At 42.8% G+C, this 13,250-nt stretch overlaps 1 protein-coding gene across 1 annotated transcript in view; it reads right to left on the bottom strand.

Annotated features, from left to right (window-relative positions):
• Window positions 1-5,746, bottom strand: part of CNRIP1 (cannabinoid receptor interacting protein 1) — a 52,943-nt gene extending 47,197 nt beyond the window's left edge. The window contains exon 1 of the mRNA XM_089684308.1: window positions 5,317-5,746. Coding sequence (XP_089540434.1) covers window positions 5,317-5,495 — 179 coding nt within the window. The 5' untranslated portion in view covers window positions 5,496-5,746. The remainder of the gene's footprint in view (window positions 1-5,316) is intronic.
• Between the last annotated feature and the right edge of the window lie 7,504 nt (window positions 5,747-13,250).

Raw genomic sequence — 13,250 nt, 5'->3', positions numbered from 1 at the left:
CGACCAGGGGCGTTGGCGAGGCACCTTAGAAAAGTAGGATTGGGGATGCTCTGTGCAAAACTATTGCAAAGGGCAGGTAAGTATAACATGTTTGTTATACCAAAAAAAAAAAAAAAAAAAAAAAAAAAAAAAGGCTTTACAATCACTTAAATCCTCAGGTCCCAACAATTACCGTACATTTAATGAGCTTGTGTTGATAAAAAAGGGCAATAACTGTTCTAATCCTTCAAATTCTTCCAGAACCCTTATAAATGGCTCATCTCAGATATCTAATTTTCCGTTTAAAAAGAGGAGCTCCAGGCTCACCCCAAAACATTAAAAGTAAGCAGCTACAAATACTGTAGCTGCTGACTTTTAATAGAAGGACACTCACCTGCCCAGGGACCCAGCAATGTCCTCACCCGAGCGGTTTCTTCAATTGGCTTTGGGTACAGGTGCTGGAATCTTGTGTAAGGGAACTGGCCATGAAGCCTCATGGCTTCACAGCAGGTTTTTTACCACGCATGTGCAAGCTGAAGTGCACTCTGTGAATGGTCCCGCAGTCTTCGGGGAGCTGTGATGTGTCTCAGAAGGCTGTGGGGGAAGGAGAGGGGCAAACTTCTAGCTCCGATTGCCACGGCGCATCTGACTGCAAGTGACAGTGGGTACCCACTCCCCCCAAAAAGTGCCATATGTGGCAGTGGGGAGGGGATGCAAAAAAAATGGAATTTCTCCTTTTGGGTGAAGTTCCGCTTTTAAAACCCACCGTAATACAGCACCAATGACCCAGAAAATGTGCAAGGTGTATATGCACGCAGTTTGCATGACAATATAAGATGCACAAATTCATTTTATGCTTTCGGGCCCATGCACATTGTTGCAACACGTGTCAGTGCATTGTTGCACATGTGTTAACATGCAGTATTTACTGTTAAAGTATATGTAAACCCTCACCTAGAAAACAACCCATTCAGTTTAGAATAGAAATGGCCGGCAAAGCATTTGTGTACAGATATAAATGACTTTTTTCCATGATCACATACCCTCTAAGCTCCTTATGAGTGAAGAACAGAGAGCTGGGAAAGGAGAAACAGCAGAACGCTGAACTTCACAGTGAATGGCTGTGCAGGGGGTACGTGCGAGCAGAAGTCTGATCATTGGAGGAGATCAGGCTAAGCTCCCAGCACAGATGGAGAACGGACCACGCTGTGTTACCATGCCTAGTGTAGTCAGTTTTTAATAGGAAAACAGAGGGACTGGCAGAAACACCAGGGATTTCACACAAAGGAAGCAATACGAAGAGAATGGGATACTTTTTTATACAAGTACATGGTACATCAGGCACTTATCAGTGTTAGGTTTACATATTCTTTAAGGCAGCCCATTCATTTTGTATTGGTTCCTAATTCAAAGAATTGCAGAATTTCAACCAACAATTTAGAACACACAAATAGTTCATACAAGCGTGTTGTGTTGCCCTGCCTAAGTGTATCAGCATGCCTGGGTATGTCAAAATGAACACTGCACTGCGTTTCTTACCTTACATTAACACACAGTAAAAGGCATGTTTTGTATCGCATTACTTACATTCTAAGAGTTGCTTTCTTTTGAAAAGCAGACATTCCCTGAAATTAAAGAAGTACAGCCAAATCTCTTTTGGTTATACTTCTGTGGATCAGGAGTGCAGTTTGTTCTGCAACAAAGAAATCTAAGGACACGTTTAAATAGGCATACTACAGCGTTCACCTGTGGGAGGGCTGTGTTCACCTGCACAGGGACACACAGGTGTTCTATGCACTCCTGTGCAGGCAGTCCCATTCATGCCTATTGGGATGCAGCAGTTGCACATACACAGTTGCTGCTCTCAAACTGACACCCATGCGGCTGCTTGTCCCTGAATGCACACTCTCTATGTTCAAGGCTATGCACATGCACAGATGTCGAATTGGAGAGAGGAAAGGGAAGGTGACAGTATTGGAGTTCTGCATTAGGGCTCATTTATACTTGCAGTCGGTGGGTGGTAAAATTAAGTGGTTTTACCACTGCTGGATGGCGTTGTGCACATGCTGCAGAAGTGGTGCCTTGCTTCCCAACCTCTTGTCGCATTTTGTCATCAGAACTCGATCAATTTATGTGAATGGAACCATGCTGCAACCAGCCTGAAACCACATATAATGCATGCAGTTGTGGAGTGGTGACTCTGCATTGACAGGGATAAAACAGGCAGTGAGGAGGGGATATGTCAAAGACCTCTGAAAAGTGATCCATCTCAGGCTGCTTTTCAGAGGGGTAGTAAAGTCTGCCGCAAGCGTAAAGTAAGGGTTCGTGCACACTGGACACGCTCTACACACCTTTCTTGCTGGCAGCGGAAAAACGCTGGACACCGGTACACACGTGTACCACGTTTAGTAGTGTCAAGCACTTGGGTGTTAATTCATTTAAATGGCCAGAATACAGTGAAGGAAATAAGTATTTGATCACTTGCTGATTTTGAATATTTGCCCACTCACAAAGAAATGATCAGTCTAAAAATCAAATGTTCGGTGTATTGTAATACTGAGAGACAGAATAGTAACACTTTCAAAAGAAATGCATGTCTAACAAATTATGCACTGATTTGCATGTTCATGAGGGAAATAAGTATTTGATCCCCTATCATTCAGCAGGATTTCTGGCTACCAGGTATCTTTCATACAGGTAACAAGCTGAGATTAGAAGCAGTCTCTTAAAGGGAGTGCTGCTAATCTCATTTTGTTACCTGTATAAAAGACACCTGTCCACAGGAGCAATCAAACAATCAGATTCCAAACTCTCCACCATGGCAAAGACCAAAGAGCTGTCCAAGGATGTCAGGGACAAGATTGTAGACCTACACAAGGCTGGACTGGGCTACCAAACTATCGCCAAGCAGCTTGGTGAGAAGGTGACAACAGTTGGTGCAATCATTCGCAAATGGAAGAAACACAAAACTGTCAGTCTCCCTAGGTCTGCACCATGCAAGATCTCACCTCGTAGAGTGTCAATGATCATGAGAACAGTGAGGAATCATCCCAGAACTACACGTGAGGATTCTGTCAATGATATCCAGGCAGCTTGGGGACCACAGTCACCAAGAAAACAATTGGTAACACACTACACTGACAAGGACTGAAATCCTGCAGTGCCCGCAAGGTCCCTCTGATCAAGAAAGCACATGTCCATTTTATTGCCTGTTTTACCCCTTATACTGAAGAGCTGCACTGAGTGCGATGGGGGTATAATTCCTGATGTGAAGCAAAGCATTGCAGCCATGGCATGTGTACACCCCTAAGTGCTGCCTCTTCGGGTAGGGAATGGTTGTGGGGCAGTAAAAACATGGCTTGGCTGCGAGGTTTTACAGCTCCTCAATTGAAAGTATCAACAAGGTCTTATGGCCAGTTCACACCTAAATTGCACAGGAAAACAGTCTGCATTCCTGTTTGATTGACTCACCTGTGGTGCAATTTTGCAGCCCATTCATTTGAATGGGCTGCAAATCGCACTGGCATGCAGTAAGCTTCGGTTCACACTATGGGGGATATTTACTAAAACTGGAGAGTGCAAAGTCTGAAACAGCTGTGCATGCTAGCCAATCAGCTTCCAGATTTTATGGTCAAAGCTTAATTGAACAAGCTGAAGTGAGAAGCTGATTGGCTACCATGCACAGCTGCACCAGATTCTGAGTGCTCCAGATTTATTAAATCTCCCCATATGCATTGCACAGGAACGGCATCACATTTCTGTACAAATCACGTGCAGTTCAGTGCGGACCACACTGCATCTGCACTAAAGCCATGCATGCAGCAATTTAGGGAATGCACTGCAACCGGATTGCATAGTCATTTTACACCATGCAATCTGATGCAGGCAAACAAACTGCATGTGGAGGGTCGTTGAAGTGGAGCTCCAGTCTCCCCCCCGCGCCGAAAAAAAAAATTAAGTCAGCAGCTGCAAACACTGTAGCTGCTGACTTTTAATATAAGGACACTTACTTGTCCAGGGATCCAGCAGTGTCCTCACCTGAGCTGATGCTTTAATCGGCTTCAGATGCAGGAGCTGACATCTTGGGTAAAGGAAACTGGCTTCACAGCTTGTTTCCTATTGCGCATGCACAAGCCGCGCTGCGCTGTGTGACTGGTTCCACAGCCTTTTGGGACCTGTGTCCCCCAAATAACTGGGTGGGGGGAGGAGGCGTCAAAAGCTTGCCATTGTGTCATGTTTTGTGCGTTTTGGTGAAGTTCCACTTTAAGATTGTCCTGACACCTGCTGCAGATCATAAGGGCAGTGCAGTTTGAATGCGGTGCAGGAAACATTCACGGATAGTGCATTTCCCACACCACAATGTACTGTTAACCAAGGCTAATAGCAGTACATGCACTAATTTAAAAAAAATGTGCTGCGGGGTACCATGCGATTTGGAACCATACGATTTGGAACCATACGATTCGGTACCATGCGATCTGGTACCGTGCGATTCTGTACCATGCAATTTGGTGCCTGCAAACGCACTTCATTTGGAGTGTCATTGACAATGTATTGGCACCTGCAGGGGATCGCGAGAGCAGTGCGTTTTGAGTGCGGTGCACCTTTCCTGCACTTCGTTCTGATGTGAAACAGCCCTTGGGGTTTTAAACAAAAAATTCCAAAAGGCGGGCAGGTGACATGATTGGAGTTGTGCTTTGGAAGTGGATAGAAGGATGAAGATGAAGTACACGTTGCATGATTGTATGGCACTCGTATACTCGTCTAGAATGGAATATTGTGTGCTATACCCCCCGGTCACATGATCAGCCTCCACTGAATGTACAGTATCCTCCATGATGGCTCCCATTCTATGACTGCAAATCTGAAAATCCTGCAGCATCTGTGCACCCTGCTGTCTGCTCAGCCTGGAATCATTGTCTTGTCCCCCCCCCCAGTAGGTTGTCCTGTGTGAAGGATCCATCTGATCCATTGTATGGACTGGATAGGCTCCCATAGTGCAGGCACACCATCACCTTAGGAGACATTGCACTGCCCTCATACAATGGATGCTTCATCATGTCTGCAGCATAAGATGGCAGAGATCTCCTCCTGTGCCCTAGGCCTGGATGAGGAGGATATACAATGTATTGTCAGTCTTCTAGCTCTATGACAGCCATCCCCTTTCAAACAGCCCCATGGAGGTTCTAGGCAATGCCAGCTGCAGCGACCAATCAGATGGCGGCATTCAGCTATTTCCAGGAGACAAAGCAGTCACAGCTGACCGCGGATTGGCTGCTGCAGCAGTGATTGCTCTCAGCATCCACACCATGGCAGACACACGGCTCCGCTACTCACGTTGCTTTCAGCGCTCCGGGCTTCAGTACGACCTCGATCTTGTATTTGGCCCCGGTCAGCAATTTAATGGTCCGGTTCTGGCCGAACCTCTGCCCGTCCACCTTGAAATAGACCGGCCCGTCATTGGGCTGGATCTTCAGGGAGACCGCGATCTTCACCAGGGTCGGGATCTCCCCCATGTCTTCACTGACAGCTGGGAGGAGGGATCGGCGCTCCCTATGGGACCTGCACGGAGGGATGTAGGAGGAAGAGCGACTCAGACAGTCAATGGCAGCCGGGCAATCCGCTGATTTCTGGGCAATCTAATCCTCTGTGATTGCAGCATTCTAATCCCATCTCCGGAGGGGGGGGGAGGGGAGGCAGATCTCCTCCCTGGACACAGATCCCACCATACACTCATCTACACTATCGGGGGGTGGGGCTGTCACTGGGCCAGATCTGTCAGAGATATTCTCATATTTCATCAGAGGAGCAGCTGATGGAGGAGGATGTATATTGGATATGATCTGTATGTATACACTCTCCGGCTGCTTTAATAGGTACACCTGTTCAATTGCTTGGTAACACAAATTATTAATCAGCCAATCACATGGCAGAAACTCAATGCATGTAGGCATCTAGATGTGGTGAAGACGACTTGATGAAGTTAAAACTGAGCATCAGAATGGGAAAGAAAGGGGATTCATTTTGTAAAGCGCTGCGCAAACTGTTGGCACTATATAAATCCTGTATAATAACAATTTAAGTGACTTTGAACATGACATGGTTGTTGGTGCCAGACGGCCTGGTCTGAGTATTTCAAAAACTGCTGATCTACTGGGATTTTCATATACAACCATCTCCAGGGTTTACAGAGAATGGTCCAAAAAAGAGAAAATATCCAGTTGTGCGGAGGAAAAATGCCTTGTTGATTTCAGAGGAGAAAAGGCAGATTGACTTGAGATGATAGAAAGGCAATTCAAATAACCACTTGTTACAGTCAAGGTATATAGAATACCATCGCCGAATGCACAACACATCAAACATTTAAGCAGATGTACTACAGGAGCAGAAGACCACACCGGGTGCCACTCCTATCAGCTAAGAACATGACACAGTGGCTACAATTTGCACAGGCTCACCAAAATTGGACAATAGAAGATTGGAAAAATGTTGCCTGGTCTGATGAAATGGTTGTGCGTTAGAATCCCAATAGATCAGCAGTTTTTTAAATACTCAGACCAGCCCATCTGGCAACAACAACCATGCCATGTTCAAAATCACTTAAATCCCCTTTCTTCCCCATTCTGATGCTTGATTTTAACTTCAGCAAGTCATCTTCGTCATGTCTAGATGCCTAAATGCATTGAGTTGCTGCCATGTGATTGGCTGATTAGTAATTTGTGTTACCAAGCAATTGAACAGGTGTACATAATAAAGTGGCCAGTGAGTGTATATGATCAGTGTATGTGATCAGGTCAGTATATTGTACATGATCAATATATATGGGCAGTATATGATCAGTATATACTGTATGATCAGTATATTGTATATGATCAGTATATATGCTCAGTGCAGTATATATGAGCAGTACACAGTATATGATCAGTATACAGTATATGCTCAGTGCAGTATGTGTTCCTAGATTGTAAGCTCGAAAGAGCAGGGCCCTTGAACCCCTCGTATTTTGTTACTGTATTGTCTCAGGTACTGTCCCCCACTATAATGTACAGCGCTGAGCAAACCTTTTAGCGCTATATAAATACTGTATAATAATAATGTATGAGCAGTATATGGTATATGAGCAGTATATGGTATATGATCAGGATATATGGTCAGTGCAGTATATATGATCAGTATATTGTATATGAGCAGTATGCAGTGTATGATGAGTACATTGTATATGAGCAGTACTCAGTATATGATGAGTACATTGTATATGAGCAGTATATATGAGCTGTATACAGTATATAACCAGTAAATATGAGCAGTATACAATATATGATCATTACTTACCTCAGTTTACGAACGCCTCAGTTATCGTAATTCTCCGTTTACGAATGAAAATCCATTAAACATAATGCCTCGGTTTACGGATTTTTTTTTGCAATACGAACGGATTAATTGGTTTTCAATGCATTTATGATTATTTTTTTTAATCATGTCCCTGTACAGTACTATGCCTTTAAAGCGCACTTTATAAAAAGTTTTCAACAGATAAGACCTTTTTTGGACTTTTTTCTGACCTCCGGAACGGATTAATTGGTTTTCATTGCGTTTACAAAATAATTTTTAAATCCTGTCCCTGTACAGTATTTATGCCTTTAAAGTGCACTTTATAAAAAGTTTTGTACAGATAAAAAACTTTTTTTAACTTTTTTCTGACCTCCAGGATGGATTAATTGGTCTTCGGTGCATTCCTATTCCTAAAAGTCCCGCAGAACGAATTAAATACGTAAACCGAGGTACGCCTGTATATTGTATATGATCAGTATATTGTATATGACTAGTATATAGTATTAGATGCCATAGAAGTGATTGGATGCACACCCCTGTGTAAATGCTTAAGCTTCTACGCATGTCACTTCCCGAACGTGACACTTCCATGTTCCATAAAATACATTCTACATGTATAGTTGGGTAAACGCAGATGCAGAGAAGCATCAGCATTTACATAGGTACATACAGATAGCAAATATGGAGATTGGAAGGTACTAAAAGATTTCCAGTGTAACAATTCAATCATGCAGATTCAAATTACAATAGAAATTCAAAAACATGAAAAAAAGAAAGGGTGCATAGCACCATCTTTGGCATTAGCCTTGGCTACGTAGGAGAGGCAAGGCTTTGTAAAGTAGACTAATATTCAAATACTCATGAAGAAAATGTATGCTCAAGGGATCCCACAATCAAGGTATACGTACATCCGTGATGCTTTTGCATAATGAATAGAAGGGGATCACCTAAGGAATTGCAAAGATTAGATAGAAGGTATAAGGGCTGGAAAGGATAAGGCAAGCATAATAATACCAGGGAGGGCATACACTTCGTCACAGCTGAGTATGAATTCCGAATTGCTCAGTCCATGATAAAAACTCAAATGAGTAGTGGAACATGAACCATGCGGTCCAGGTGAAAGAACATTGATCCTCCTTTCCTGCTTCCTATGCCAACTGTTGTTCTAGGTCTCTTATAGAGTCCACTTTGTTGGCTCATTCCCCAAGGGAAGGCATGGTGGTTGATTTCCAGTGGCAGTGGATAACCACCCTTGTAGCGGCCAGGAAGTGCCACAGGACATCTCTTTTCGTGGATTTGAAGGGTCCAGGGAGCATGGACAGGAGGGCTACTTCAGAGGAAGGTTTGATAGAGGTCGCCATCAGTTTACAGTACAAATTAAAATTTGTTGCCAAAATCTTATGGAGGGGCAGTCCCATGAGTTATGTAGCATGGTGCCTTTGGAGGCACGGCAACAGCAGCAAGTGTCATTTATTGATGGACTGAAGTGATGGTGAACCAACAGGCATCTGTACCAACAGGTTACTAATTTAAACCTTTTTTCTTGGTTCTTGGTGGCTACGGAGAGTTTGTGGGTCAAGATAAAGCACTTTTGCCAGTCCAAGAGAAATAGTATGGTGGAACTCTGCTTCCCAGACCTGCATATATGGTGGGAGATCAGAGGAAGATGCTTTGAGAAGTAAAGAGTACAGTTGGGAAACTATGTGGGCTGGAGGGTCCTCCTGCAAAAGCAAAGATTCAATTTTCATCAGCTTGGCAAGAATGTCTGGTAGTGAAGAGATAGAACGAATATATGACATGGCTTGTTGCCTCTAGCCACTGTGCTGGTTTGTGTGGGGGTGTCACAAAAGAAGTAGCTGTTGTTAAGGACTTCCTTAAGAACTTGGGTGAGTCTTCTATGGTATCATTTGCGCCAGATCCCAAACCCAGCTACACGGAAAGCCGGTGGGAAAGCTGGATCTTTTTTTTTTTAAAGATGCCGCAAGCAGTTTTGCCCAGTGAAAATCTGCTCAGCACGAGCCATGCATGTCCACAGCATCTCTATTGGCTTAAATGGAGGAGAAAACAGAGACTGCATATATAATTGCTCCCATGAACACATACTGTATAATTAAACATTATTACACACTTAAAAACAAGGTTGTTTAACAATGCCAATGCATATCATTCACAGTATGTACATTTTCGTAATATTTTTTATCTACAAATAATTGAAAAACATTATTTTAGGTACAGTAACCGACAGCAACCAATTATAATCCATACTGTACTGGTCTGATCTCTGACTGTGTGATTTCTGATTGGGTGCTGTGGGCTACTGCAAGAAGAATTGCCATGTAAGAATGGGAACTCATTATGGAATAAGGCTAATTATGTGTTTTGAATTACAGTAGGAAACTAGAGTACCTGGAAGAAATCCAAGCAGACTAAGAGAGAATATACAAACTCCATGCAGAACATGTCCCCTAATGCAATTCAAGCACATGATCCAGAGACGCAAAGCAAGGTTATGGTCTTTTAACCTACAGCTATGTTTCCAAGGACAGATTATACTCATCAGACTTGCATACACTATAATTTGAGCTCTCTTTGATAATACTGAAACCTGGATTAAAGAGGCTCCATTCTCTTTACATCAATAAAACCAGCAAAGCAATGTCGGTGTAGGAGACAAGGTCGTCATGGAAACCTGGGTCCACCTGCCAAGGTGTCCTCTATTAATTGGGCAGGTGTCCTGCTGTGCTGACCCCGATCTGTCCCTGGCCTTTTGAAAGGATATGTTGTATGTAGCATTTGTAATAAAAAGATAAAGGCAGCAAGACTTTGCACCAGTTTTCTTTTTTTCCTATTGCCTTTTATTATGTCATGTTTCGTCCTTTTTTCCAAACACAGCCCTTTACCTTTACAATGATGTCTTTTGTACAGGTTAATAATAGGAAAGTTCTGCGGTGTGTTATAATTCATGAATACCAGTGAGCCATGGTGATACTTCAAATATCGTTTGATTTTAGTTTGATAGTCTATAGTATTTGTTCAGAAAACAGCGGAGCACTGAAGTAGAAAGGTTGTAAATTCCATTTGTATGGTCATTTGTTAGGCAAGGCAATCGCTGGCCAGGCAGGCAGCCACAGATAGCTGAGGCCATTGCCAACCTATCATTGAGGTGTACAGAGTTTGGCGGCCACAGCTAGCCACTTACAGCTGTAGGAATCAGCAAATTCCTGCTGCTGTCATTCACACTGATGCTAGTTGCTCGTGCGAATGTAGCCTGTGACAGGACGAGTAAATATAGCAAAATGTGACACAAGATTCACATTTAACCGTTTCAATACCGTGCAATTTTACACCTTCCTGCCCAGGCCATTTTTCAGGTTTCAGCGCTCTCACACTTTGAATGACAATTGCGCGGTCATACAACATTGTACCCAAACTAAAATTTTATCATTTTCTTCACACAACTAGAGCTTTCTTTTGGTGGTATTTAATCACCGCTGGGGTTTTTATTTTTTGCTAAATTAACAAAAAAAGACCAAAAATTTTGAAAAAAAAACACATTTTTCTTTGTTTCTGTTATAAAAGTTTACAAATAAATAATTGTTCTTCATAAATTTAGGCCGAGATGTATTCTGCTACATGTCTTTGGTGAAAATAACCCAAATTAGGATGTATTTTTTAGTTTGTAGGAAAGTTATAGAGTTCACAAACTATGGTATAGATCTGAATATTGATCATTCCTGAAGTACTGACAGCCAATCTAATATCTTGAGGTCCAAGAATGTCAGAACAGTACAGATATCCCCCAAATGACCCCTTTTTGCAGAGTAGACAGTCCGACGTACTTCATAAGAGGCATGGCGAGTTTTTTGAAGTTGTATTTTTTTGTCATAATTTTTTGGAAAATTAAAAAATTAAAAAAATTATTTTCACTATTTTTTTTTTTTACATACTGTCATCAGTGCAGTACAGCGTCATCATATAACTGGCATGGCGGTGAACAGCGACACTGACTGGTGACAGTATGAAAAAAATATATATATTTCTTTTTTTAATTTTTTTTTATTTTTTTATTATATTTAATTTTTTATTACATTTTTTTTTATTTTTTTAAGATTTGTTTTTCATATTTTACTATGACCAAAATAGTACAATGTTACCATAGTAACACTGTACTACTTTGGGGAAGTGATCAGTATTTTTTTTTTTTTTTTTTTTTTACACAATTTGCTTATAGCAAAGAATTACTTTGCTATAAGCAAGCATTTACCTGAATGAAATCGATTAATTCAGCTTTTTTTTTTTTTTTTTGTGCTTAGCTGTGATTTGGTCACAGCTAATCACATGACATGTGCATGTGATTAGCTGTGACCATTCACAGCTAGGCACTAGTATACAATGGATGGCATCATGAATGAAGCCATCCATTGTATACAACTGTCATGTGACCTGCTGTGATTGGTCACAGCAGGTCACATGGTACCAGCAACGGGAGCCGGTACTCGGATCTGTCATCGGCCGTGTCCGAGGTGCACGGGCGGTGACAGATCGCACTGCTGCGTCGCTCTGCAACCGCGCAAACCGCGCATGTGCGGGAGCACGCCAAATGGCGTGCACCCGGAATACAGGAGCACATTTCAAGCCACCAAACAGCCATTGGCCGGGCGGCTAATGGTTAAGTTAAATACGACATTCCAGACTAGTGTTTCTGGGTAGAGAAAGTGGTTTCTTTGGCTTTCTCAGGATTCTGTAGAAGCCATTAGTTTGAACTTTTTCTTTCTTCTAAATAAAAGTGGGCTACCAAGCCCTTAAAAATAGTTCCTGTCTTTGATACGCAAATGGCCCCGAATCCTCCAACGTGATATTGCCTTGGATCAGTGGAGTAGGATTTGGGAGGCTGCCTCCAGATCTTCTATTTGTGTAGTATATAAAGAAAACACTTATAAAATGCTGATGTTTTGGTACACGACCCCTGAGGTTCTCCATGCCTGCAATCCCAGTGTTTCTCCTATCTGCTGGTGATGTGACGAGGAAACTGGCACGCTCTTCCATATTTTCTGGACTTGTCAACACATTGCACCCTTCTGGAGAGAGTTCCTTAACCTTTTGCAGCTACTTTTACAGGCTCCTACTCCATTTGAGCTTGTGCACTTTTTGCTGCGGACTCACTAAAATAACGCATCTACCACTGAGGTAACTACCCCATGTCACAATTGGTGGAGGAGCACCAACTGAAACTGGTTTGAGCACCAACTGAAACTGAACCAGCCTGAAAGGGGCAAACTGATGGTGGAATCAAGGTCTTTGCGCCAATAGTGAGTCCATGTCAGGAACTGTTGGCTGTGTATGGAAGTTCAGCCAGGCAAAAGGCATTGTGTGTTGCAGGTGGTGTACCTGTGAAAGAAAAGGAAAAGGTTCTGCTGTGTTACAAGTTGCTATGTGTGTGACTGCAAGGATGGAGCGGTCAAAACGCAAAAAGGAAGCAATGTTTACTGAGATGAGAGAAAGATTGTTATGGATAGAGGAGATGTTTCCCGAACAAGTCCCACACAGGCCAGAGAGTCCGCCAGTGTGCAAACAGCTATGGACTAGTCCATACTGGACATTCCAGGGTAAGTTGATGGTTGTCCCTGGCAACATGAGTCAAAGTGTGCCACAGCGTGAGGCAAGAGAGCCTGTGCACTGCATGCATTGTAGCAAATGGGGACGTTATTGCCCAATGCCCCTTGTCACAAAAAGGTTAGTGGAGTAATCATTGCAGACGAGTGGTTGATGAATCCTGGAGGTCACCTGCTAAAGAATTTGACCAATGGTGTCCCAGAGAGAGGGATCAAGTAATCCAGAGTAACCAGCAATGCTCTGGTAAGGGAAAACTGTTACCATTAGCAACAGGAGATTGTCTGCTTGGAGAAGGAAGGAGCTCTAGCAGAGATGTGGCTCAAATG

This window comes from Staurois parvus, unplaced genomic scaffold, assembly GCF_062004578.1.
Source record: "Staurois parvus isolate SC_StPar_1 unplaced genomic scaffold, SC_StPar_1.0 ptg000001l, whole genome shotgun sequence".
Lineage (NCBI taxonomy): Eukaryota > Metazoa > Chordata > Amphibia > Anura > Ranidae > Staurois > Staurois parvus.
The sequence above is the reverse complement of the archived record's forward strand: the minus strand, read 5'-3'. Positions and strand labels throughout refer to the sequence as shown.